The sequence below is a fragment of the Carlito syrichta genome, unplaced genomic scaffold, assembly GCF_000164805.1.
Source record: "Carlito syrichta isolate Samal-C Ts95f unplaced genomic scaffold, Tarsius_syrichta-2.0.1 Scaffold308803, whole genome shotgun sequence".
NCBI classification, from domain to species: Eukaryota; Metazoa; Chordata; class Mammalia; order Primates; family Tarsiidae; genus Carlito; species Carlito syrichta.
This window is the reverse complement of record NW_007252899.1, coordinates 201,305-224,499: the sequence shown is the minus strand read 5'-3', so window position 1 is coordinate 224,499 and position 23,195 is coordinate 201,305. Positions and strand designations below refer to the sequence as shown.

At 45.2% G+C, this 23,195-nt stretch overlaps 1 protein-coding gene across 2 annotated transcripts in view; it reads left to right on the top strand.

The window, feature by feature from the left end:
• Window positions 1–23,195, top strand: part of DUS2 (dihydrouridine synthase 2) — a 52,556-nt gene that overhangs the window by 21,629 nt on the left and 7,732 nt on the right. For both annotated transcript variants that reach the window (XM_008065740.1, XM_008065741.1), the window contains exons 3-11: window positions 2,206–2,251; window positions 6,032–6,123; window positions 8,927–8,970; window positions 10,342–10,402; window positions 14,320–14,367; window positions 18,576–18,641; window positions 18,824–18,894; window positions 21,160–21,246; window positions 22,672–22,840. In XM_008065740.1, the coding sequence (XP_008063931.1) occupies window positions 2,206–2,251; window positions 6,032–6,123; window positions 8,927–8,970; window positions 10,342–10,402; window positions 14,320–14,367; window positions 18,576–18,641; window positions 18,824–18,894; window positions 21,160–21,246; window positions 22,672–22,840 (684 nt within the window). The remainder of the gene's footprint in view (window positions 1–2,205; window positions 2,252–6,031; window positions 6,124–8,926; window positions 8,971–10,341; window positions 10,403–14,319; window positions 14,368–18,575; window positions 18,642–18,823; window positions 18,895–21,159; window positions 21,247–22,671; window positions 22,841–23,195) is intronic.

Below are 23,195 nucleotides of genomic sequence, written 5' to 3'. Positions count from 1 at the left end.
TGCCCAGGCGGGTCTCGAACCCGTGGGCTCAGGCAATCCGCTCACCTCAGCCTCCCAAAGGTGCGGAATTACAGGCTGAGCCACCGAGCCCGGCTAGGTGACAGTTTCTATTGATTGTTTTCATGTGTGTGGATGGACCATACTTTCTTGATTTTGTTTGTACATCTTATAATTTTTTTATTGCATATTCGACATTTTAAGTAATTTAAGGTAGCAATTCTAGATATTAGGTTTTTTCTTTTCCTTAGGATTTGTTTTTTACTTAGTGACTATTCTGAATTAATTTTGTAAAGTCTATGTTCTTTGTCATATGTGACTTATGAAGTTTCTGCTTGGTTAGCTTAATGGTCAGCTAATGGTTGGACAGAGAATTCCATAAATGCTTGGAACTGGTACGCTTCCCAATCTTTGCTATGGGACATGCCTTGCTTTATCCTGCTTGAGTCCTTGCTGAAGCTTAGCCTGACTACTGAGCTTCTTTTTGTAAGTACAGGCCATTCAGTGCTTTCTACTTGTCTGCTTCTCTTCTTTCCTGTCCATACAACTAGGATCACTTGGATACAAGGGACTCTGAGTTGTGCTGTGTTCATCGTTTGAGATGCCACAGTCATTCTTGGGTCTTGGATATCTAGCATGTGTCCAGATTGCTTGTGGTGATTTATTTTGGTCAGCCTTGGTGGACTTCAGATAGATGCTCGATGACCTGAATGCTGCATGGAGAGAATAGCCATAGAACATCTGGAGCATTTATTAACCTAGGTGGTGGGTATGCTGAGGGAAGTCCCATGGGTGTCATAGGAACATTTTGGCCACATCAGCCCCTAGGTACTCCCATGAGTGAGCAGGGGTCATTGTGCCCACCTGGCTGGGGTTGTGACTTGCTGAGGCTCATGGGGAGTCAGTGTGGAGATTAATACCAGGGGTGAAAGTCTCTTTTTATTTTCTTCTGTACTCTCAGAATCCATGGGCATGAACTTCTGGGCAGTATGACAGGTGCTTGGTTCTTCTGATTTATCTCACGTCTGCTGAAATGATCAAAGCAGAACAGTTGTGTCTACAACTAAGAATTAGAGAATCTCAATCCTCCAGGAGATATGAGCTTTCCCTCCATTTTTATGATACTGATTTTGAAGGAACACCTTTTTTCTTCCTTCCTCCTCCCTCCTTTTCTTTTGGTTTTTGTTTTTGAGATGAGGTCTCACTCCGTTGCCCAGGAGAAGTGCAGAGACACACTCAGGCTACCACAACCTCAATCTGCTGGGCTCAGGTGATCCTTCCACTTCAGCCTTCCAAGTAGCTGGAATTACAGGCACATGCCACCATGCCTGGCTAATTTTTTTTTTTTTTTGAGTTAGAGTCTCATTCTATCGCCCAGGCTGGAGTGCAGTGGTACATTCACAGTCACCCCAGCGTCGACCTGCTGGGCTCTGGCAATCCTTCTGCCTCAGCCTACCACACCTGGCTAATTTTTTATTTATCGTAGAGATGAAGTCTTGCCAAGTTGCCTGGGCTGGTCTTGAACCCCCGGGCTCAGGCAATCCGCCCGCCTCGGCCTCCCAAAGTGCTGGGATTATAGGCCGAGCCATTGCGCCTGGCCTAATTTTTAAATTTATCTTAGAGACAAAATCTTACCAGTTGTCCAGGCTGGTCTCGAATGTGTCGGCTCAGGCAATTCTCTTGCCTCACCTCCCAAAGTGTTGGGATTACAGGCATGAGCCACTGTACCCAGTTAGACTTTTATTCCTGTGTTCTTTTCAATTCTTCCTCCCTGTGCCTCTATTTACTGGTTCCAGTTTTATCCTTGGACATTTCCTGGGAGCCTTTCACTTCCTGCCCTTTGTTTAGGGATGATGTGGGAAGTTCTTTGAGGGGGATGGACTTTGTCTGAGACTGTCATGCAAGGAAAGTGTTCAGGTGGCCATATCCTGGGTGATCATCTTCTCTCTGGCTTTCTGAGTGGCTCATTTATTATAGGCCCCAAGCATCTGAAAGGTCTCTGGGAGGAGTTGAGGGTAGCTCACTCAGGCTCCTGCTTACCATGCTTGAGTGGAGAGGATAGCACTATATGTCCCAGAAGCCATGATATATTGTTGGTAATTGGGTAACTGACCATGTGGTCTCCATTAGATGTGTGATGAAGGTCTTGTCCTCCTGCCCAGGGCCTACATGTTCAGGACTGACAAATGTCCTCTGATTCCTCTGCAGGAGCTGATTGACCTCAAGATGATTCAGTGCAAGAGAGTTGTCAATGGTGAGTGTAGTTCTGGGCCCAGAACTGTGTGTGTGCCCTGCTGGGCTCAAGTAGCACTGCTACTGCTCTTGTCTAGGGTGACAATGTCCTGACTGGCTATAGTGTGTAATTTTGTGGATCACATACTCCCTTGAGAACAGTCACCATGATCTCCAGAGGCCATGACAAAACGCCAGATGTGAAACAGGCTAACAACATTTTCTACCCACAGATTTGCTAGCATAGAAATTGCCAGGTGTCATAGTATAGGAGATACCCTAGAAGCTTTAGGATAGCTTCAACACTGTACCTAGCTCAGCCACTCACTACATGTGCAACCTTGGACAAGTCACATGACCTCGCTCTGCCTCCGTTCCTTTAGCTGAAAAATGAAGTCAATCCTTGCTTTACTTAGTTTGGGTACTTTGAGAGGCTGAGGCAGTAGGATCATTTGAGCCTAGGAGTTCAAGACCAGGCTGGGCAACACAGAGAGACTGTCTCTGCACAAATTTTAGAAATTAGCCAGGCATGGTGGCATGCACCTATAGTCCTAGCTACCTGGCTGAGGCAAGAGGTCACATGAACACAGGAATTTGAGGTTACAGTGAGCTATGATTGTGCCACTGCACTGCAACCTGGGCAACAAATCCAGACACTATATCTATAAATAAATAAATAATCCTTGCTTTACATAAATCATAGGGTTAGGATGAGGATCAAATAAGCTTTGTGCAAATAGGATTGTAATGAATTGTGGTTTTACTTATACTTTGTTGGTGAGGCTGATTCTGCTTTGATTAGAGCAGAATCAGAAAAACTGATTCTTCTTTTTTTTTTTTTTGAGTCAGAGTCTCACTCTGTCACCCAGGCTGGAGTGCAGTGGCACGCTCATAGCCACTGCAGCTTTGACTTGCTGGGCTCAGGTAATCCTTCCAAGTAGCTAGAACACAGTCATGCACCACCATGCCCAGCTAATTTTTTGATTTATTGTAGAGATGAGGTCTCACCGAGTACCCAGGCTGGTCTCGAACCCGTAGACTCAGACAGTATATCTCAGCCTCCCAAAGTTCTGGGATTATAGGTGTGAGCCACTGTGCCCGGCCTGAATCTTCTTTTTGATTAGAGTTGTGGTGTATTTCTTGAGGCCTTTGAAATATATATATATGTTTGTGAAATCTTACTATAATTTCACTAGAAGCCGGGTGTGTTGGCTCACACCCATAATCCCAGTACTTTGGGAGGCAGAGGTGAGAGTTCAAGACCAGCCCGGGCGACTCGATGAGACCTCATCTCTGTAATAGATTAAAAAATTAGCTAGGTGTGGTGGCACATGCCTGTGTTTCCAGCTACTTGGAAAGCGGAAGCAGAAGGATTACCTGAGCCCAGTAGGTAGAGGTTACTATGGCCATAAGAATGCTGCTACACTCCAGCCTGGGCAACAGAGTGTGACTCCAGCTCAAAATAAGAAAATAATAAAAATAATTTCATTAGTAGTTATGACTCAATTTTGTCTAATTGTTCTACATTTATTTTTTTGTGTGTTATTAAAAATTCAATATTATAGATCTATATAACTTAAAAAATGAAAATCGTTCATAATCTTATACCTAAAGAGATAATTAGAGATAAATAATATACATTTTTCTACATGTGTAGTAAGTAATGTATGTATATAAAAATGACATGTTTATTATATATATGCTCCACCCCATAGGATCATGCTACACATTATTTTGCCACTTAACTTTTCTAATAGGACATTTTCCCACGTCAGTTTCTGTGACTATGTCAGAATTGAATTCACAGTACTTTAACAGGGGTTCCCAATATTTTGTTGTTATAATAAAGCTGCATTATAAATACACTAAGGTTTTGTGGTTCTTCTCTCAGACTCCTTTCTGCCAGTCATGAGCTGCCTCTTCTGTTTAGTGCTGGGATGATAATAACAGCTTCCATTTGTGAAAGTGGTTTGTGTGCATGAAATATCTATTTACTTCTCAAAACAGCCTTTGAGGTAGGCATATTCTCCCATCTGCCACTCTGAATCTCTTTTACATAGTAGTCATCTTTGAAAGCTAATAATGGGCTGGGCATGGTGACTTACGCCTGCAATCACAGCTCTTTGGGAGGCAGAGGTAAGAGGATTGCCTGAGTTCAAGGGTTCAAGACCAGCATGGGTAACTTGGCGAGACCTTGTATCTACAATAAATAAAAAAATTAGCCAGTTATGGTGGTACGCGCCTGTGATTCCAGCTGCTTGGGAGGCTGAAGCAGAAGGATCCCCTGAGGCTAGCAGGTTGAGACTGCAATGGCCGTGAGTGTGCCACTGCACTCTAGCCTGGGTGACAGAGTGAGACTCTGACTCAAAAAAAAAGAAAGCTAATAATGGTAGTACCTACTGTGGAGCTTCTTTAGGAAGAACAGATGAGATATAGTTACTTCTTGTTATCTGCAATTGTTAAGTTCTATGAAGTTGCTGTAAATACTAAATTGGCAAATATTGACCCATTGACCCTGGGGGAAATTCAGAATTAGGCTCTTGTAAGACTGGTCACATTTTCATCAACTGATCAGTCCATAACCTTGTTTTATGTGTGTTTCTGTTTAAAGGCATGCTACTTAATGCATACCATTGATTCACTAACATTGAACTCATGGCTAGTAGTACTGAAGTTTAATGTCTAAATAAAGCTTGTCCAACACATATATTTTCTCCCTAAGGTATATTTTCTTGTGTTAGAAACTCTAGACAGCATTTTAGCACTTTGTGTGGGGTCTTTTAAACAGTGAGATCAAGAAAGAGCATAAAAATGCAAACAATATGGCACTAAATATAAAACAAAAAGGATACTTGTTGACTGTATAAGATCTGAAACAAGAAGGCAGGGTGTCACCTTGTTTGACCTTAGCTGGGAACATGCATATCTAGTGACTCAAATTTTTCACCACTTGGTGCCTGTCCATGAATGACCATGAAAATGCCACTAGTGTTGATTTTGTTGTCACAAATAAGTTTTGGCAAATAGGTGAATTTGCAAGTATGAAACTGTGACTAGTAATGGAGATCAACTATAATATAAGTAAACTTCCACTCACTCCCTGTTTCACTGTAGTGACGTAATAAAGAAATGGCAACTTTGCTGAACTTCAGAGTGACATCTGGGAGAATTTGGGCCAAAAGTGAAACACAGACAAGATTCCATGTATGTACATTTTGTTTCAACATTTTATTTTATTTTTTTGAATCAGAGTCTCACTCTGTCGCCCAGGCTGGAGTGCAGTGGCATGCTCATGGCCACCATAGCCTCGACCTACTGGGCTCAAGTGATTCTTCTGCCTCAGCCTTCCAAATAACTGGAGCTACAGATGTACGCCACCACACCTGGCAAATTTTGTGGATTTATTGTAGAGATGAGGTTTCACTATGTTGTTTATGCTGGTTTCGAATCCGTGGGTTCAGGCAATTTTCTCACCTCAGCTTCCCAAAGTGCTGGATTTTAGGCGTGAGTCACCACACCCAATTTCAACATTTTAAACATTGCATTCAGAAAACGTGCATAAAACACAAACTTAGTTTAACAAATAACTGTATGGTGAGCAGTTGTCTCCCAGGTCAGAAAATAGAAGCGTCAGCACCTCAGACGCCTCTCATGTGCATACGTATTTCTTTTAAGGAAGGTATAAGTCTAGGACCCCTTTTTCCCTTCCAGGCTATACTCTTGTTATGTTTTCTTCCAGAGCTTAGGCTAGGGTTGAACATATATCTTCCCTGAGTGGCCCTGTGTGTTTGTTTTCTTGCAGAGGTACTTCGCACGGTGGACTTTGTCGCCCCTGATGATCGAGTAGTTTTTCGCACCTGTGAAAGAGAACAGAACAGAGTGGTCTTCCAGATGGTAAGAGGCCTCATTGCTAAATGCCAGCCTGAGGTTCACTGTCTGTTGGGATTCCCTGACTCATGCCCGGTGCTAGACCAATATTGAATGCCCAGGCTTTCACAACAGTGGCTTCCTGAACATTCTGCTTTAATATTTTCTTTTTTTTTTGAGTTGGAGTCTCACTCTATTGCCCAGACTGGAGTGCAGTGGCCGCTCCCGGCCACCACAGCCTCGACCCGCTGGGCTCCGGAGATCCTTCCAAATAGCTGGAATTACAGGCGCGCGCTACCATGCCCGGCTCATTTTTGACTTATTGTAGAGATGAGGTCTCGCCAAATTGTCCAGGCGGGTCTCGAACCCGTGGGCTCAGGCAGTCCACTCACCTCAGCCTCCCAAAGGTACGGGATTACAGGCTGAGCCACCGAGCCCGGCTTGCTTTAATATTTTCAAAGATTCACTCATGAATGATTATTCTATTGATGATAGTTTATGGAAGCTGTCACTGTCTGTTATATGACTCTGATCTCAAATTTAGTTTACTTAATTATAGGAATTATCTATTTGGCATTGTATTTTTTAATACCTAGTGTTGGTTTTTTTAATACCTAGCATTGATTACTTTTGTTTGTTTGTTTGTTTGTTTTGTTTTTGTTTTTTGTTTTGTTTTATTTTTTGAGTTGGAGAGTCACTCTGTCGCCCAGACTGGAGTGCAGCGGCTGCTCCCGGCCACCACAGCCTCGACCTGCTGGGCTCCAGCGATCCTTCCTCCTCAGCCTTCCAAGTAGCTGGAACTACAGGCGTGCACTACCACGCCCAGCTAATTTTTTGATTTATTGTAGAGATGAGGTCTCGCTGCCCAGGCGGGTCTCGAACCCGCGGGCTTAGGCAATTCACTCACCTCAGCCTCCCAAAGGTGCGGGATTACAGGCTGAGCCACCGAGCCCGGCGATTACTTTTTTTAAATGTCATCTGTGTTTATTTCCCATAGAAAGAAGTTAGGTTTCCTCAAGAGTAGTCAAGATTTATGTTTAGCCAGGCATGGTGACTCACGTCTGTAATTCCAGTACTTTGGGAGATGGAGGCTAGAGGATTGCCTGAGCCCACGGGCTGGAGACCAGCCTAGGCAACATAGTGAGACCTCATCTCCACAGTAAATAAATAAATTAGGCCTAGTGTGGTGGCTCAGCCTGTAATCCCAGCACTTTGGGAGGCCGAGGTGAGAGGATTGCCTGAACCCGGGGGGTTGAGACCAGCCTGGACAACTTGGTGAAACCTCATCTCTACAATAAAAATCATAAAAACTAGCTGGGTGTGGTGGTGTGCATCTATAGTTCCAGCTACTTGGAAGGCTAATGCGAAAGGATTGCCTAAGCCCAGCAGGTCAAGGCTGTGGTGGCCATGAGCATGCCACTGCACTCTAGCCTGGGTGACAGTGTGAGACTCTAACTCAAAATAAATAAATAGGCCGGGCTTGGTGGCTCAGCCTGTAATCCCAGCACTTTGGGAGGCCAAAACGAGTGAATTGCCTGAGCCCACGGGTTCGAGACCAGCCCGGGGAACATGGTGAGACCTTGTCTCTACAATAAATCGAAAATTAGCCGAGTGTGGTAGCACGCACCTATAGTTCCAGCTACTTGGAAGGCTGAGGTGGAAGGATCACTGGAACCCAGCAAGTTGACGCTGGAGTGGCCATGAGTGTGCCACTGCACTCCAGCCTGGGCGACGAAGTGAGACTCCAACTCAAAAATTAAAAAAATAGGCCGGGTTCGGTGGCTCAGCCTGTAGTCCCGTGCTTTAGGAGGCCGAGGTGAGTGAATTGCCTGAGCCCGCGGGTTTGAGACCTGCCTGGAAAACTTGGCGAGACCTCATGTCTACAATAAATCAAAAAAATTAGCCGGGCGTGGTAGCGCATGCCTGTAGTTTCAGCTACTTGGAAGGTTGAGGCGGAAGGGTCGCTGGAACCCAGCAGGTCGAGGCTGTGGTGGCTAGGAGTGGCCACTGCACTCCAGTCTGAGTGACTGAATGAGACTCCAACTCAAAAAAAAAAAAATAAAATAAAATAAAATAAAAATATAAAATAAAAAATGCTCCTTTCCCCACTCAAAAAAAAAAAAAGATTTGTATTTGTGTTGTCTTGACTCTATAGCTCTCTCCTCTCACTTTAGGTGTGTCTTGGTGCTTTTTTAGAAGTAGCTCGTGAATTTTGTTTAGGATTTTTGCTAGCAATGGGTAGACATGTGATAAAGCAAATATAGCAAAATGTTAATTGTGAAATCTAAGTGGTAGTTATCTCAATGTTCACTATAACATTCTTCAACTTTTTTTTGAGTCAGAGTCTCACTGTGTCACCCAGGCTGGAGTGCACTGACACGCTCACGGTCACTACAGCCTTGACTTGCTGGGCTCAGATGATTCTTCCTCTTCAGCCTGCCAAGTAGCTGGAACTACAGGTGTGCACCACCACGCCCAGCTAATTTTTTGATTTATTGTAGAGACGTGGTCTTTCCACGTTACATAGACTGGTCTCGAGCCTGTGGGCTCAGGCAGTCCTCTCGATTCTGGCTCCCAAAGTGCTGGGATAAAATTCTTCAACTTTTTAATATGCTTGAATATAATCTCATTTAAAGCGATGACATTTTGTAGGCCCTCCAAGTCTACGTTTTTCTAGCAGTGATCTAGGCCAGTGGGCTGGCTGTTTAAGAGAAAGCTAGCCTGACCGTACTTGCTGATGTGTGTATGCATGTAATGTGCATAGGTGTATTTGTCTGTGCATGTGTACCTGTATCAGGGCAATGGTTGACACAGTCTCTTGTGTTTCCAGGGGACTTCCGACGCAGAGCGAGCCCTTGCTGTGGCCAGGCTTGTGTAAGTTCTTCCTCCTTTTGGACTGCCTTTGTCTCTCCTTGGAGGTGTAAGGCCTTAATGTCCTGGTGACTTTGGAAGTGACCCACCCTTCTGCTTCCTAGCCATTACCTTCTGCCTCCAGTTTAGATGTGTCTAGTTTCCTTCTCTGGCATTCGAGGACTGGCTTTGGACCCGTATGTACTCACAGTGCCCAGATCCCAGACACCCTCTGTATTGGAAGAGGGGGACTGTTTTTAGTGTTTGTTCATGAGACTGCCTTTCCAGGCACTCTCATGACTGTGAGCCCTGAGGCTTTAACTCTCATGAAGTATAGGTAAGACCCATTCCTTTCTGAATTATCAAAGGCAGGAGAGTAGTATGGTTAAAACAGTGACTTAGGTTGGAATTCTAGCTTTGCTATTTGTTAACTGTGTGACCTTAGGTGAGTTACTTAACTTCTTGGAGAACTTAGTTTACTCATTTATAAAATAGCTCTACTAACTTCCAGCATAGGAAGACTAAATGAAATAATGCATATAATTGTCTTTGCAGCATGTGGCATATAGTGCTTTGTAAGTGTTAGCTGTTTTTTTCTTCTTTTAAAGACACAGGGTTTTGCTCTATTTCTTAACCTGGAGTGCAGTGGCTTAATCATGGCTCACTGCAATCTTGAACTCCTGGGTTCAAGGATTCTCTCCTGCCTTAGCCTCCCAAGTTAGCTGGGACTACAGGCACGTGCCTGCATGTCTCGCTAATTTTTAAATTTTTTGTAGAGATGGAGTCTCGCTGTTGCTCAGGCTAGTCTTGAACACTCAACCTAGTTATTTTTATTAATTACAAAGAGAGTAAGAAGAAACTCAGGCAATAATTGCTGCTAATCACAGATTATTAACTGTGTACATACCAGAGGATGGAATGAAGGTCCTTTTTACATCTGGAAATTGTTTGGAGTCAGCTAACTGTGCAGCCCAGCTACCAGCAGAAGTGGTGTTCTGGGAAAGGACTCTTTTGCGCATGTCACTTTCTGGCATTGACAAATGGCTTTTAATAGCTTAGTCAAAGCTACAGCCCTGGGATTGAGTTCAATGTTCCCATCACTTGGTATTTGAATTATCTGATACAACTCCAAAATAGCACAGTCCTCTATATCTAACCCTTTATAGATGTGTGTGCACACATTATATCTTTCCTCTGGAGTTCTGCTCAGATGTGGTAGCTGCACATTTTAGGGACAGGTTTCTTTCTGGATTTTCAGCTTCTGTCATTGAGAGTTGGTATGTTTCGTAGGGCTAGAGACATGGTAAGTGATTCATGAGCACAGATCCATCCATCCCTCTATTTTCTTTCCTCAAGTTGAATATTTATTACCTTTTCTCCTTCATACTTTTTCAGAGAAAATGATGTAGCTGGTATTGACGTCAACATGGGTTGTCCAAAAGAATATTCCACCAAGGTAAACTGATTTCTTTATGCTCTTCACAAATACAGGATACAGATTAAAGAAGGTTAATAAGACAACTAAGTACAGTCCCTGACTCTGGGCTGAACTCTGTACTAGATGGGGAAAATACTCAGAAAGATATTATTAGATGAACTGGCAAAATCAGAGTAGGAACCATAGTAGGTTAGCTATAAATACTGGGGCAATGTAAATTTATGAAAAATTTGTGATTACTCTTCTGTAGTTATATAATAGAATATTCCTATTTCTAGAAAATGCATACTGAAATATTTCAGAGTAAAAGGCTATGATATATGTAGCTTATCTTCAAATGGTTTACGAAAAATTTTATACACATACCTACCATACACACATATATATATACATATACATGCACAAATTTTATATATGTATGTATGTATGTATGTAGAGAGAGAAATAGAAAACTCTCATGCTCAAGTAATAAGACAAATAATACAAATGTGAAAAGAAGAATAATGTGAACAGGGCTCTGTCTTTTCATAAATAAAACTGTCGCATACATTAAAGAAAATAGAGGATGTAATACAAATGTTCATATTGTCATATTAGAAGAAATCAGACCAGAGTACTATGATAGCCTAGAAAAAGAAGTGGAGAGGCAGCCCTGAAACTCGGTATTTTATAGGGAAATGTGGTCCTTGTGCAGAAATTTGGGACTCTGCAAGCGGAGTGAATGTCACAAGCAGGGGGCTGAAGACCAATATGAGGTAGACACAGAGAACTGAATAGCTTGATTTGACCAGATGGCTTAGGGAGTAGGAGATGAAGAGGAAGCAGAAGAGCACAGGATTGAAAACCTTGGTTGGGAGCAGATCAGCTCGACTGGATTTTTTGGTATCTTTGGATTTTTTTGAGCAGAGAAGTCATGATCAGAATTGTGCTTTAGGAATACTAATCTGGAAGCCACGTGTCTAGGGGATTAGAATGAGAAGAGGCTGGAAATAGGGACACAGAGGAAATGAATCCTAGGACCACAGGGGAGGCCAGAGATGGAGAGAAGAGAAGCCAAACTGGAAAAGAATCTGACAGGACTTGACTGGCAAATGATTGAACTGGACGTGGGATGGTGGGGTTGGGGAGAGGGTAGAGGGAAGAAAGACTGGTAGCCAGAAGGACAGTTGGTCTTGGCTACCAGTGATTGGGACTGCTGGAGGAAAAGTATGTTTGTGGCTGATAACAAGGGCAGCATGGGATTGGCTGAGTGTGAACTACCAGAGGGACTTCTGCAGGGCTGCTCCTGGGAACCTTATCACAGGATCAGGATCTGCAGTGTAGACATGGCAGATGTCTTCCTGGGCTCACTGTCCAGAGTCAGCCACTCTGTTTTCAGAAGTCACTCCGCCTGGGGACCTTTGCTTTAGGTCAGGAGGCAGGGCTGCCTGCCTGAGAGAAAAGCCCGAATGCTTGAAAACCAGAGGACCTTGTAGACGGCTGCTTCAATGAATTATGGAGGTGGGAAATTGTCTATGAGTTGAAAATTTTGAGTTCCGGTTTGCTTTCTTCTGATTACTTCTTTGTACTCCTGAGTTATGTAAGGAGCAAACTTAAAATGATTAGAATGGTCTCCCAGATACACTATGGAATGAAAAAAGCAAGGAGACCGGGTGTGGTGGTTCAAGTCTGTAATCCCAGCACTTTGGGAGGCGGAGGCGAGAGGATTGCTTGAGCCTGTGGATTCGCGACCAGTCTGGGTAACCAGGCAAGACCTTGACTCTACAATAAATTTTAAAAATTAGCCGGGCATGGTGGTGCACACCTGTAGTTCCAGCTACTTGGAAGGCTGAGGCTGAAGGATCACCTGAGCCCAGCAGGTCTATAAGCGTGTCACTGCACTCTAGCCTGAGTGACAGAGACTCCAACTCAAAAAAGAAAGAAAAGTCTTCTATTCCTCAGGAAGGGAGACTTCTTACTCTTTGCCCTCTTGAACTTCTTAAATTTTGAATGTCTTACCTACTCAAAAATGCAAATAAGTTAAATGGAAGGAAGAAAGGATAGACATACCATTGTTTAAAAAGCCATCATTGCATAAGGGGCAGTGAGACTGAATTTTAGGACTTGTGATTTTATGAGGAAGGGCTGGATATATGTGAGGGGAAGGACCGACAGAGCTGTAGCGGGAGGGGAGAGACAGGTGGTAGTAGTGGTGCCAGGGTTTCCTTAAGGCCTCCAGGGTTTCTTCTCTGGTGAAGGTAGTCCAGGGCTGGTGGATCCTCCAGCCTCCCCATTCACCTCTAAAATGCAGGCTTAGCGTGACTGAGTCTGTGGTGGGTTGATGTTCATTCTCATTCTGATCTGTCGTGTTTAAACATGAAATTAAACCTTGAACATGGAATTAAACTGCAATAACCAAACATAAACCTGAGCACATCCTGTGAGCATTCATCAGTATGTAGTCTTTATGCTGATGGTATATATTTATTGGATTTGTTTTTCTCCCTTTCACCTCACTCTTAATGAATTCAGATTTTTAAAGACTCCCCCACTATCCTCGATTATTAAAGTAATTCATGGCTGGGTGCAGTGGCTCACACCTGTAATCCCAGCTCTTTGTAGCACTTTAGGGAGGTGGAGGCGAGAGAATTGCCTGAGCCCAGGGGTTCGAGAACAGCCTGGGCAACTTGGCAAGACCTCGTCTCTACAATAAATCAAAAAATTAGCTGGGTGTGGTGATGTGAGCCTGTAGTTCCAGCTACTTGGAAGGCTGAGATGGAAGGATCGCCTGAGACCAGCAGGTCGAGGCTGTGGTGGCCTTGAGCATGCCACTGCACTCCTACTTGGGCAACAGAGTGAGATTCTGACTCAAAAACAAAACAAAACAAAAATAAAGTAATTTATACCATTGTCCAGTACTTTGAAAATTTAAGAAAAGTACAAAATTAATCAGGAAAATCACCAATAAGCCCATCAAGAGACAACCATTATTGTTATTTTCAAGATTTAAGTGGTTCCAAGGGTTGGTGCTTTCCATTTGCTGGGGTTTTTATTAGAGTTTGGTGTGGGTCTGGGTCCTCAGGACTGGGACATTTTTCAGGAGAAGGGCCTGAACAAAATTTGCAAGTTGTATGCCTCTGAGTGGCTTTGTTGGTATTGGGGGTACCTAAGCAAGTGTTGAGTGTGATAGGAAGAAGGTGCATTTGATCTGATCTTATTTCATTTCTTATTTTTATTTCTTTTTATTTTTTCAATCTAATTTCAAAGGAAGGGTGATTTATTGTTTTCTAAGGGCTTGGGTAATGGTAGTAGTTAGTTTATTAAGATACTGAGACCTTACTGGGTGCAGTGGCCCAAGCCTATAATACCAGCATTTTGGGAGGCCAAGGTGAGAGAATTGCCTGAGCCCAGGGGTTTGAGACCAGCCTGGGCAACTTGGCCTCGTTTCTACCGTAAATTAAAAAAAAAAATAAGCTGAGTATGGTAGTGTGCGCCTGTAGTTCCAGCTACTTGGAAGGAGGAGGCAGAAGGATTGCCTGAGCCTGGTAGGTCAGGGCTGCGGTGCCATGAGCGTGCCACTGCATTCCAGCCTGGATGACAGAATGAGACTCCAACTCAAAAAAAAAAAAAAAAAGATACTGAAACCTGGGTAGGAAGTGGGCAGTCTTGAACAATAAATTTTGTAGAGCTTACTTGTAGATAGATCTGTAGTTTTTGCCAAGGAAATTAGAGTGATGACTTTTAGAATTCATCAAATCCAGTCCCAGATATTGTGTGCATGGATAGATACTGCTGCCTTCCTGTGCGGTTTAAGACAAGTACCAATCGCCAGTTGGTCTTGGTCTCTTGGAAGTAAGTGTTGGAGTGTGCTGGGTTTTCACGTTGAGTTGTCATCCTGTAGAGAAGGCTATCCTCTTCCCCAGCTAAAAGGAAACCCTCTGTGTGTTTCCCCTTAGGGAGGAATGGGAGCTGCTCTGCTGTCAGACCCTGACAATATTGAGAAGGTGAGTCCTGCATGGGTGAAAGTGGGGGTCCCCCAAAATGCATATGAACTAGAGTTGCCTGGAATGCCTCCTTCCATCTGCTTCTAAAGATTTACTGAAGTCCATCTAGTTTCTCCCCCTGGGGCCTGGAAATTAAAAAAAAAAAATTTCCTAGTGATTTTGATGTGCAGCCTGATTTCGGAACCTCTGAACCAGCTTAACAGCTGTTCAGAGTTCCTTAAAAACCCAGAGCTAGGAGCATGACTGAGAGCCATGGGTCCTGAGGACTCAGAGAGTCTCCTCTGCATTGCCTCTCTCCCTTCTGAAATGATCCTGAGAGTAGAGGCCAGGCAACCTTTGGTGAAGACAGACTTAGCGTGTATGGGTAGACTGGTCTCTCTGTGGGGGCTTGATGAGAGCAGCAGTGGGTCTCCTGCATACTGACAGAGTCTGCCACCAGCCAGTTGAGAGCTGGTCAAGCTAGTGTTGGCTGAAGGCCGAAGTTAGTCTCCATCTGTTTCCTTTTCTTTGGTGATTCTGCAGGCCAGCCTAATGAGGCCTTAGGGGCAGGTTGGCATTCACCACTCAGTGTTATGGGCTGTCAGGGCGTGTCGGTGACATTTTCTGCCACACCATATATACCTTTTGCTTTTCTTTCTCAGTCTACCAGCGCTCCTCTTAGCTCCTTTGTTTTCCTTTTTATTCTCTATCCCCACTTCCCTGTCTGTGCTTTAAGCCTCATAGTGTTTCCCACAGGCTAGAGGAACTTGGGACTCGGGTACCAAATAAGAGCTGCCTGCAGGGTCAGCAGCTCAACCCTGCATGTTTCTCCAGGCCAGCTGTCCCTGGTCTATAGGAAGACCACTGTGTTTGTTGGCTAGGTGCCTTCTCATTTTTCCTATGTGCACCCACAGATAATGTACCTATATAATGTGCTTTTCATTTGTTCCCCAAACACCTTGAAATAGACAGGGTGGGCATTTTCCTCCATTTGATCAAGAACAATAAACGAAAGCACAGAGGCATACAAATTACTCATGATCATGTAGCAAATAGGTGGAGGCAGAGCCAGCTGTTTTTTTTTTCCACTTAACTTTCTCTGTAAGACCCTCTGAAAAAAAATTTTTTTTTTTTTTTGAGTTGGAATCTCACTCTTTTGCCCAGGCTGGAAGGCAGTGTCATGTTCACAGCTCACCGCAGTCTCTACCTTCTGGGTTCAGGTGATCCTTCCACATCAGTCTCCTGAATAACTGGGACTACAGGTGCATTCCACCATGCCTAGCTAATTTTTTGCTTTTGTAGAGATGAGGTCTCATTATGTTGCCTAGGTTGGTCTCGAACTCCTGCGCTCAAGCAGTCTTCTCTCCTGGGCCTCACAAAGTGTTGGAATTACAGGCGTAAGCCACCATACCCAGCCAGAGCCAACTTTAGATCGATATCTTATGACTCCTAACCCATCATCAGTAACGTCTCAAATGGCATGACATAAAGGTGCCAGGTAAAGTTTTACATGGTTTTATGTTGAATATGTTTTACCCCAATTTTTGAAAAAAGGATGCCATTTGATGAGAATTCTGCATACCTTTGGGGTGGGTAGAGGTGGAGTTAGGGTATCAATCTCTTGAAAAAGCTTCTACCAGGAAACTCTGGTATGTTCTCCCTGGATTAAAAACCTCAATTTTAGACTCTAACTCAGTAATATTCTCTCTCTCATCTCCACCTAAGATTTTCTACACACCCGCTGGCCGTCCAAGTTACCCCCCTTGTGCACGCTGCACTTGGGCCATGGGTAGCAATGGACAGGGTCAGAACTTGAACTCAGGTCTTGCCAATTTCCAAGCCCATGCGTTCCCATTCTCCCATCTGCCTCCTCTGCAACAACCAGAGGAGCAAAGAATTCTGCTTTTCTTGAGTTGACCTATGGATCTGGTGAGGCAAGTCTGCCTATGGATAGATGTGCTGTTACTCTGCTGCTCAGCTGTGGCCTTGTCTCTGGTACTTTCCTCACAAAGACTTGCATGCCACAGAGACATCTGGTGCAATCTGGATCTGGAGAATTGGTGTCCAGGAGAGTTTTGTGCTAGAGCCTGGCCAGGAGACAGATTCTAGTTGCCCCTTCCCCTCAGTGTGACCCTTGCAGTGGCTAGGGGTTTTCATTACCTAATTTTCTTCCTAGCTCTTAAGACACACATGAAATAAACAAATATTGAAGAAAGTACTTAGAGTTACTTGAGTTAACTACACCAAGACAAAGAACTGTGTCAGATGAGCTGGTGTTGCTGAAGTCTCCAAATATCAGAAGATTCTTTTTTGTTTTTTGAGTTGGAGTCTCACTCCATCTCCCAGGCTGGAGTACAGTGGCCTGCTCACGATCACCCCAGCGTCGACCTGCTGGGCTCAGGCAATTCTTCTGCCTCAGCCTTCCATGTAGCCGGAACTATAGGTATGCACTACCATGCCTGGCTAGTTTTTTGATTTCTTGTAGAGATGAGATCTTACCAAGTTGCCCAGGCTGTTCTCGAACCCATGGGCTCAGGCATCCCCCTCACCTCGGCCCCCAAAGTGCTGGCATTACAGGTTTGAGCCACTGTGCCTGGCACAGAAGATTCTTAATGAGCCCTTTAAGGGAACCTTCCAGAGATGTTGCTGTGAGCCTGAAGGAATAGGACTAGAGTGATAATTTTTATTGTTTTCCAATACACCTGGAAGTTTCCCCCCTTAAAGGGTAAGTGCCTTTTTAAGGCCTGTCAGGATACCTCTAGGTAGGCCCTCAGGCCAGTCTGCCTCCTGGGGCAGCACCTGGCCCTTCCTGCTAGTCCCTGGCAGTTGTGCCTGGGCCAGTAGGTCCTGTCTTCCTCATGAACTGTCCACCTGTCTGTCCATCAGCTTCTTCATCTGATGTCTTCTAGTGTGGCCTACCTCAGTCTGTCTCTAAAAGTCCTTCTCTACTGGTTCTTCCAATCCGGCTCTCTGCTGTCCCCGTCTGTCTAGAATCAAGACCAGCAGCAGCTGCCTGGTATCCCCTCTGCTCTGCTGGACAGAGATCCAATTCTTGGACGAAGGTGCTTGGGATCTCCTTCCCTCCAGCTTGCCTGGCCAGAAACTTTTTTATGAGGGAAGAAGTTATCAATGTCACAGACATGCAATGTCATCTACACCTCTCTTGATCTCTGATTCTCACGTGATCTTGTCTTGCTACTGCTCTGACCCATTTCTGTATGACTTCTTGATCTTTCTTTGAAATCTTTTGTAATTATTATGCAATAAGCACTTTTTAATCTGTTGAATATATTGTCTTTTCCTTTGCCAGTTTCACTTTTGTATATCTGACTACCCTAAACAGGGGCACAGGCTCTTAAGGGCCTTCCTGCTCTCTCATTCTGCAGGTCCTGGGACAGTGTTCAGGGAACATCCCCTTCAGAAAAGAAGCTATCAGCCATGTGTTCTTTTTTTTTTTTGAGTTAGAGTCTCACTCCGTCGCCCAGACTGGAGTGCCGTGGCACATTCCCAGCCACCGCAGCCTCGACCTCCTGGCCTCCGGCAATCCTTCCGCCTCAGCCTTCCAAGTAGCCGGAACTACAGGTGCGCGCTACCATGCCCGGCCAATTTTTTATTTATTGTAGAGACGAGGTCTCACCGAGTTGCACGGGCAGGCTCGGGCAATCCACTCACCTCAGCATCCCAAAGCGCTGGGATTACAGGCTGAGCCACTGAGCCGGGCCAGCCATGTGTTCTTAATGAAGGCTAGCCCAGAATCATATTGTAAATGGAGCGTGTTGAGCAGAGCCTTTTGAAAACACACATTCCTAAGCCCTGCCCCTAGATACCCATTAAGGAAATAATGGAGTGGAATCCAAGAATCTATATTTCTTGAGCTCTCCTCATAATTCTGATATTTGCCATGGCAAAGGCTCACTGTGTTCCACACAGGCATGTATGCAGATCCATACACTCACTCATTTCATTCAGTATGTTTAACAAATGTATATATACCACTGTGTGCCAGGCAGGGGATCACTGGTGCTGGAGCTCCAGAGTAGAACAAAGGCAGACCCCTTGCCTCTGGGAGCTTACATGTATATGTGCACAACAGACACCTACCAGCACTCATACATATGCAAACTGTCCATGCCACTGGAGTTACAGGTCTGTAGTTGGATTAATTAGTACAAGCAGTGTGGTGGTATATTCCAGAAAAGGTAGGTGCTCTTGTGTTCTCATCTCTGCAGATCCTCAACACACTTGTTAAAGGGACATGCAGACCTGTGACCTGCAAGATTCGCATCCTGCCATCGGTAAGGATGGTGTGTTACATTTGAGATCCATTCTCTCTGGTGATGTTGTAATTGGGACTGTGAATGATTCTTAAGGCACTGAATTAGGCTTGGTGGAGGGGGTGGAGTGTAGTCTACTTTAGGAGCCAGCTGCTTCTCCTTCTGGGGCTTCAGTAACCACCCTGTGCGGTCCTCTTCCTCAGCTAGAAGATACCCTGAACCTTGTGAAGCGGATAGAAAGGACTGGCATTGCTGCCATTGCAGTTCATGGGAGGTGAGTGGTCACCTTTCTAGTGACTGAAAGGAAGACCCTCAGCCATCTTAACAATCCTTCACCAGACCCCAGGTGACACCCAACCTCTCTTCTACGTATTCAGCCAACCTCTGCGTAGCTCTTTGACATCCTGAGTCCTGAAGACAGCTAAACCCTGAATGGGCTTGCATTTTTCTTTGTTTCATTCATTAGCACCTACTGGTGGTAGGCACTAAGCTTTGGAGACACAGAAAAACCAAGAGGGAAGGAGAAATGCCCTTAGGATGTATAAATGGTAGTTTGAGTAATCTGCTCAAATTGTACCATGCAGCCAGTAAGTGGTGGAGTTAGAACTCTGACCCCGAATCTCATTTTCTTCTACATTTATCAATGGCTTCTCCCTTGAATGGCCTCAGGCAGATTGTTTTTAAAGGCACTGTCTTTGTTGGACTGCCAGCTGTCACAATGACTATTTTAAGTAGTCCTTACATCTGTTAGACAGCTAATGTGCTGTCTGCTGAGAGCTGAGGTGTTTCTCAAGGCTACTCTTGATTTATCAGTCACACTTAATCCCTGTGTCCAGGGTGTCCATTTGTACAGAATCCCAGGTCAGTAGACCTTTGACCGGAGTGACCTCTCTTCTCTGAGTGATTTTCCTTTGGGGTTTGGGAGTCTTGTAGGAACAATTCAAGTTGCTGATTTAGAAAAGAGAATGCAGAGCTCTACCTTATAAAACAGAAAAGCAGAGCTTCTCAGGTTGAAGCCAGGAGGGGAAGGTGAGAGGCCACACATATGTACACATATGTTTCTTCCTGAGGCAGCACGTTTTGGATTCAGACTGTCTAGTTTCAGATTCCAGCTCTTCCGCTTGTGAACTGTGTATTCTTGGGGAGCTCACTTAACTTAAGATAATTTCTGCTTTATCGGGTTATTGTGAATCTTTCATGAGATTGTGAATATAAATCCTTGGCATAGTGCCTGGCATATAGTATTCTCTTAATAAAGAAAGATAGCTGGGCTTGGTGGCCCAGCCTGTAATCCTGGCACTTCGGGAGGCCAAGGTGAGTGAATTGCCTGAGCCCCTGGGTTTGAGACCAGCCTGGGCAACTTGGCGAGACCATGTCTCTACAATTAATCAAAAAATTAGATGGGCATGGTAGTGCATGCCTGTAGTTCTGGCTATTTGGAAGGCTGAGGTGGAAGGTTTGCTGGAGCCCAGCGGGTTGATGCAGGGGTGGCCGTGAGTGTGCCACTGTACTCCAGCCTGGGCGACAGAGTGAGACTCCAACTCAAAAATAAAATAAAACAAAATAAAAAAATAAAGAAAGCTATTACTTTTTCCAGTAGTTGGGAATACTAGGAAGACAGATTTGGACGAGTTTGAGGTAGGACTTTCTGGCCATCAAAGCTGTTGAAGATGGGCTAAAACTGGCCACTGGGGATGTAGGGAGGCAGAAGGCAGAGGGAGAGTCAAAGAGCTGGGTTGACATGGCCTTCTGAGACCCTGTAGTAGTCCTTGACCATTTTGTTGAGGAGTGTAGCAGAGTATTCATACTCAGACAAGAGCTGGACAAGGGCTGAGCTGGACTCCCAGCTTTGTTTCTAAGCATAGCTCAGGTCTGGCCTCCTGCTTTGTCTCTGAACACAGCTCAGATCTGGCCTCACCTCAGCATCCCTAAACCTGACTCATGCACAAGAGCTTCTTATAGTTGACCTTGGAAGGAGTGGCCCCAGGTCCTGCCTCCCCTGTGTCTTGTCGTGACAGCCATGGCCTGTGGCCTGCCCTAGCTGCTCTGGGGCACGGGGCCTACCCTGTGTCAGGTGCCTTTCCCCAGTATCAGCTATGCAGCTTGGCCTCGGCATAGGCAGCTGTGTGGGAGTGGCCAGTCTGAGCAGCAGCAGCTGTTCCCAGTCCCTTAGAGAGGGCAGGACTGGGACAGTAGGGGCAGCATTCTTTTGGGACTGTACCTCATCTCTGGCAGAGGCAAGGAGAAGCCAGGGAAATGCAGCATGACCTTGGGAGCCAGGCCACCCACATTGGCCCCCTGAAGCCATGCTTCACCTGCAGGCCTCCAAGAGCTGTACTTGCCTCCTGCCCCTCATAACAGTTCTTCCTGAGAGGTCAGGGAAGGCCATCGCCTGCAACCTGTCCTTGTGGACCACATGGCCACCTGACCCTCCTGAGGTTCAATAGGGAGGACAATAGGGTTTGGCTGAGGTAACACTGTGTAAGTGGTGACATGGCCTTTGATGCTTAGCCCTCAGCCCTGTCTCTTTATCTCTAAGGAAGCGGGAAGAGCGACCTCAGCATCCTGTCAGCTGTGAAGTCATCAAAGCCATTGCTGATACCCTCTCCATTCCTGTCATAGCCAAGTAAACCTTCCTTCTTCATCATTTACTTTTTTTTTTAAGTGAGAAAGCAGGATTTATTGAGGTGACAGAAAAGCTGTGGGAGGGGACCCAAGGGGGTTGCCCCATCATTTACCTCATTTAGAAGGAACTTGAACTGGCATACAAAAAACAGAATGAGATAGCATTAAAAAATGACCATAAGGAGAAAGTAAAGAGGATAGAATGAGAAACAAGTTGGGAATGAGACTGAAAGTGTAAGTCAGGCCTTATTGTGTAAGTCAGGTCAGTTAACCTCTGTTGAGAGACTGATGCAGATGTACAGTGGGCAGGGCCCTAGAGCACTGTGGTGGTTGGGGTAGAGGTGTGGAGTGTCCAGGGACAGGGAGAGAGTGAGAAGGTGGCCACTGAAGCAGGCCCAGGAGAAGGTGATACCACACCCAGAGTTAGGTGGGCAGAGTGGAGGGAGCTATGTGAGGAGTCTCAAGTCAGAACTCACAGCACTGTGGCTCAGGGAGCATAAGGCAGGTCACAGAAGCCCGAACAAACATTCTGGAAAGCCATAGGACCAGGACTCTAGGCTGCCAGATGTCAGGTCCTTTTGATGCAGCCCAAAGACAGTGTCCAGGCACCACTGGGAAGCTAGACTGTGTAGGCCAGCTGGGAGTCCAGCTCAGCCCAGTGCCTTAGCACAGAGCCCGAGGGAGCCTGGAAGATTGGGAACAGGGAAGCCCTGATGAAAGGCAGGCCTGACTGATGGGAGGGAGGAGCTAAAGGCAGAAGTGGCCGCCAGGTTCGGCCTTCCCTGAAGCAGAGTTTTAAGGGTAGTTTGGAGAGGTCAAGGCTACTCAAGACCCTGGACCCTATTGCTTCTACTACCGCCTAAGGGCCTTCTCCCTTCTCACAGTTATCTCTGGACTGAGGCTGCCACCTGACCCAGGATAAAACATAGGAGGACAGAGCAGTTTCCTAGGAGTTCCTTGGAGCAGCAGGGTGGAGGGAGGGGAAATTATGATGTTACTGGGCCTCCTTCCTTCCTCTCACAGTCACCAGAGTGTTTGTTTCCCCTCCAGGGTTAGCTCTTAATGGGCATATAGGCAGCCTGTTAAGCTTCGGGGTTTTCCTGTGGCCCCATTATCTCAGTAATAGACCCATGTCTTCAGATGTGGGTTGGTTGTAGCCACTGTTCCAGAAGGGGAAGGAAAATAAATTTTCTTTCCAGGTACTGTTTAGGTTACTTTACATATATTATCTTACTTAGTGCCCCTAACTTCATAATAGGAATTGTACATTATAACATAATCTCCACTTCACTGAAGCTCTGATAGTTGAAGGGGCTTAGCTAAAGCTACACTGTTAGCTAGTGACAGATCTGGGAGTTGGCCTTTTTCTGAAAATGCTGGTAGGTTCCATGATGAAGACATCCCTAATCTTCCTGTTGCTTTTCAGCGGAGGATCTCATGACCACATCCAACAGTATTTGGACATAGAAAACTTTCGACAAGCCACAGCAGCCTCTTCAGTGATGGTGGCCCGTGCAGCCATGTGGAATCCATCTATCTTCCTCAAGGAAGGTCTACGGCCTCTAGAGGAGGTCATGCAGAAGTACATCAGATATGTACGTATATCCCTGTCCTTTTTCAAAACAAACATTTCTTACTTACTGCCACATTCCTGTGGAAAGCACTCTGTTTGAGCCATCAGCTGCCAGCAACCCTTGTTGTTTCTCTCCTTTTCTTTTTTAGCTCTTGTAGTGTAGCATTGGGTCTCCTTAGTTGCAGTGCTAAGAGAGGATGCTGGGACGCATGCCTCTGCCATCTCCTTCTGAAGCTTCTAGAGGTGTGGAGGTCATAGCAGGGAACTTCTGGATCCAGGATGCTGTTGGAGCCCCAAACACATTTTGTCTTTCCCTTTCTCTTTCTCATACCCAGACATACACACATGTATGCACATAGACAGTGGGTTCTGTATCA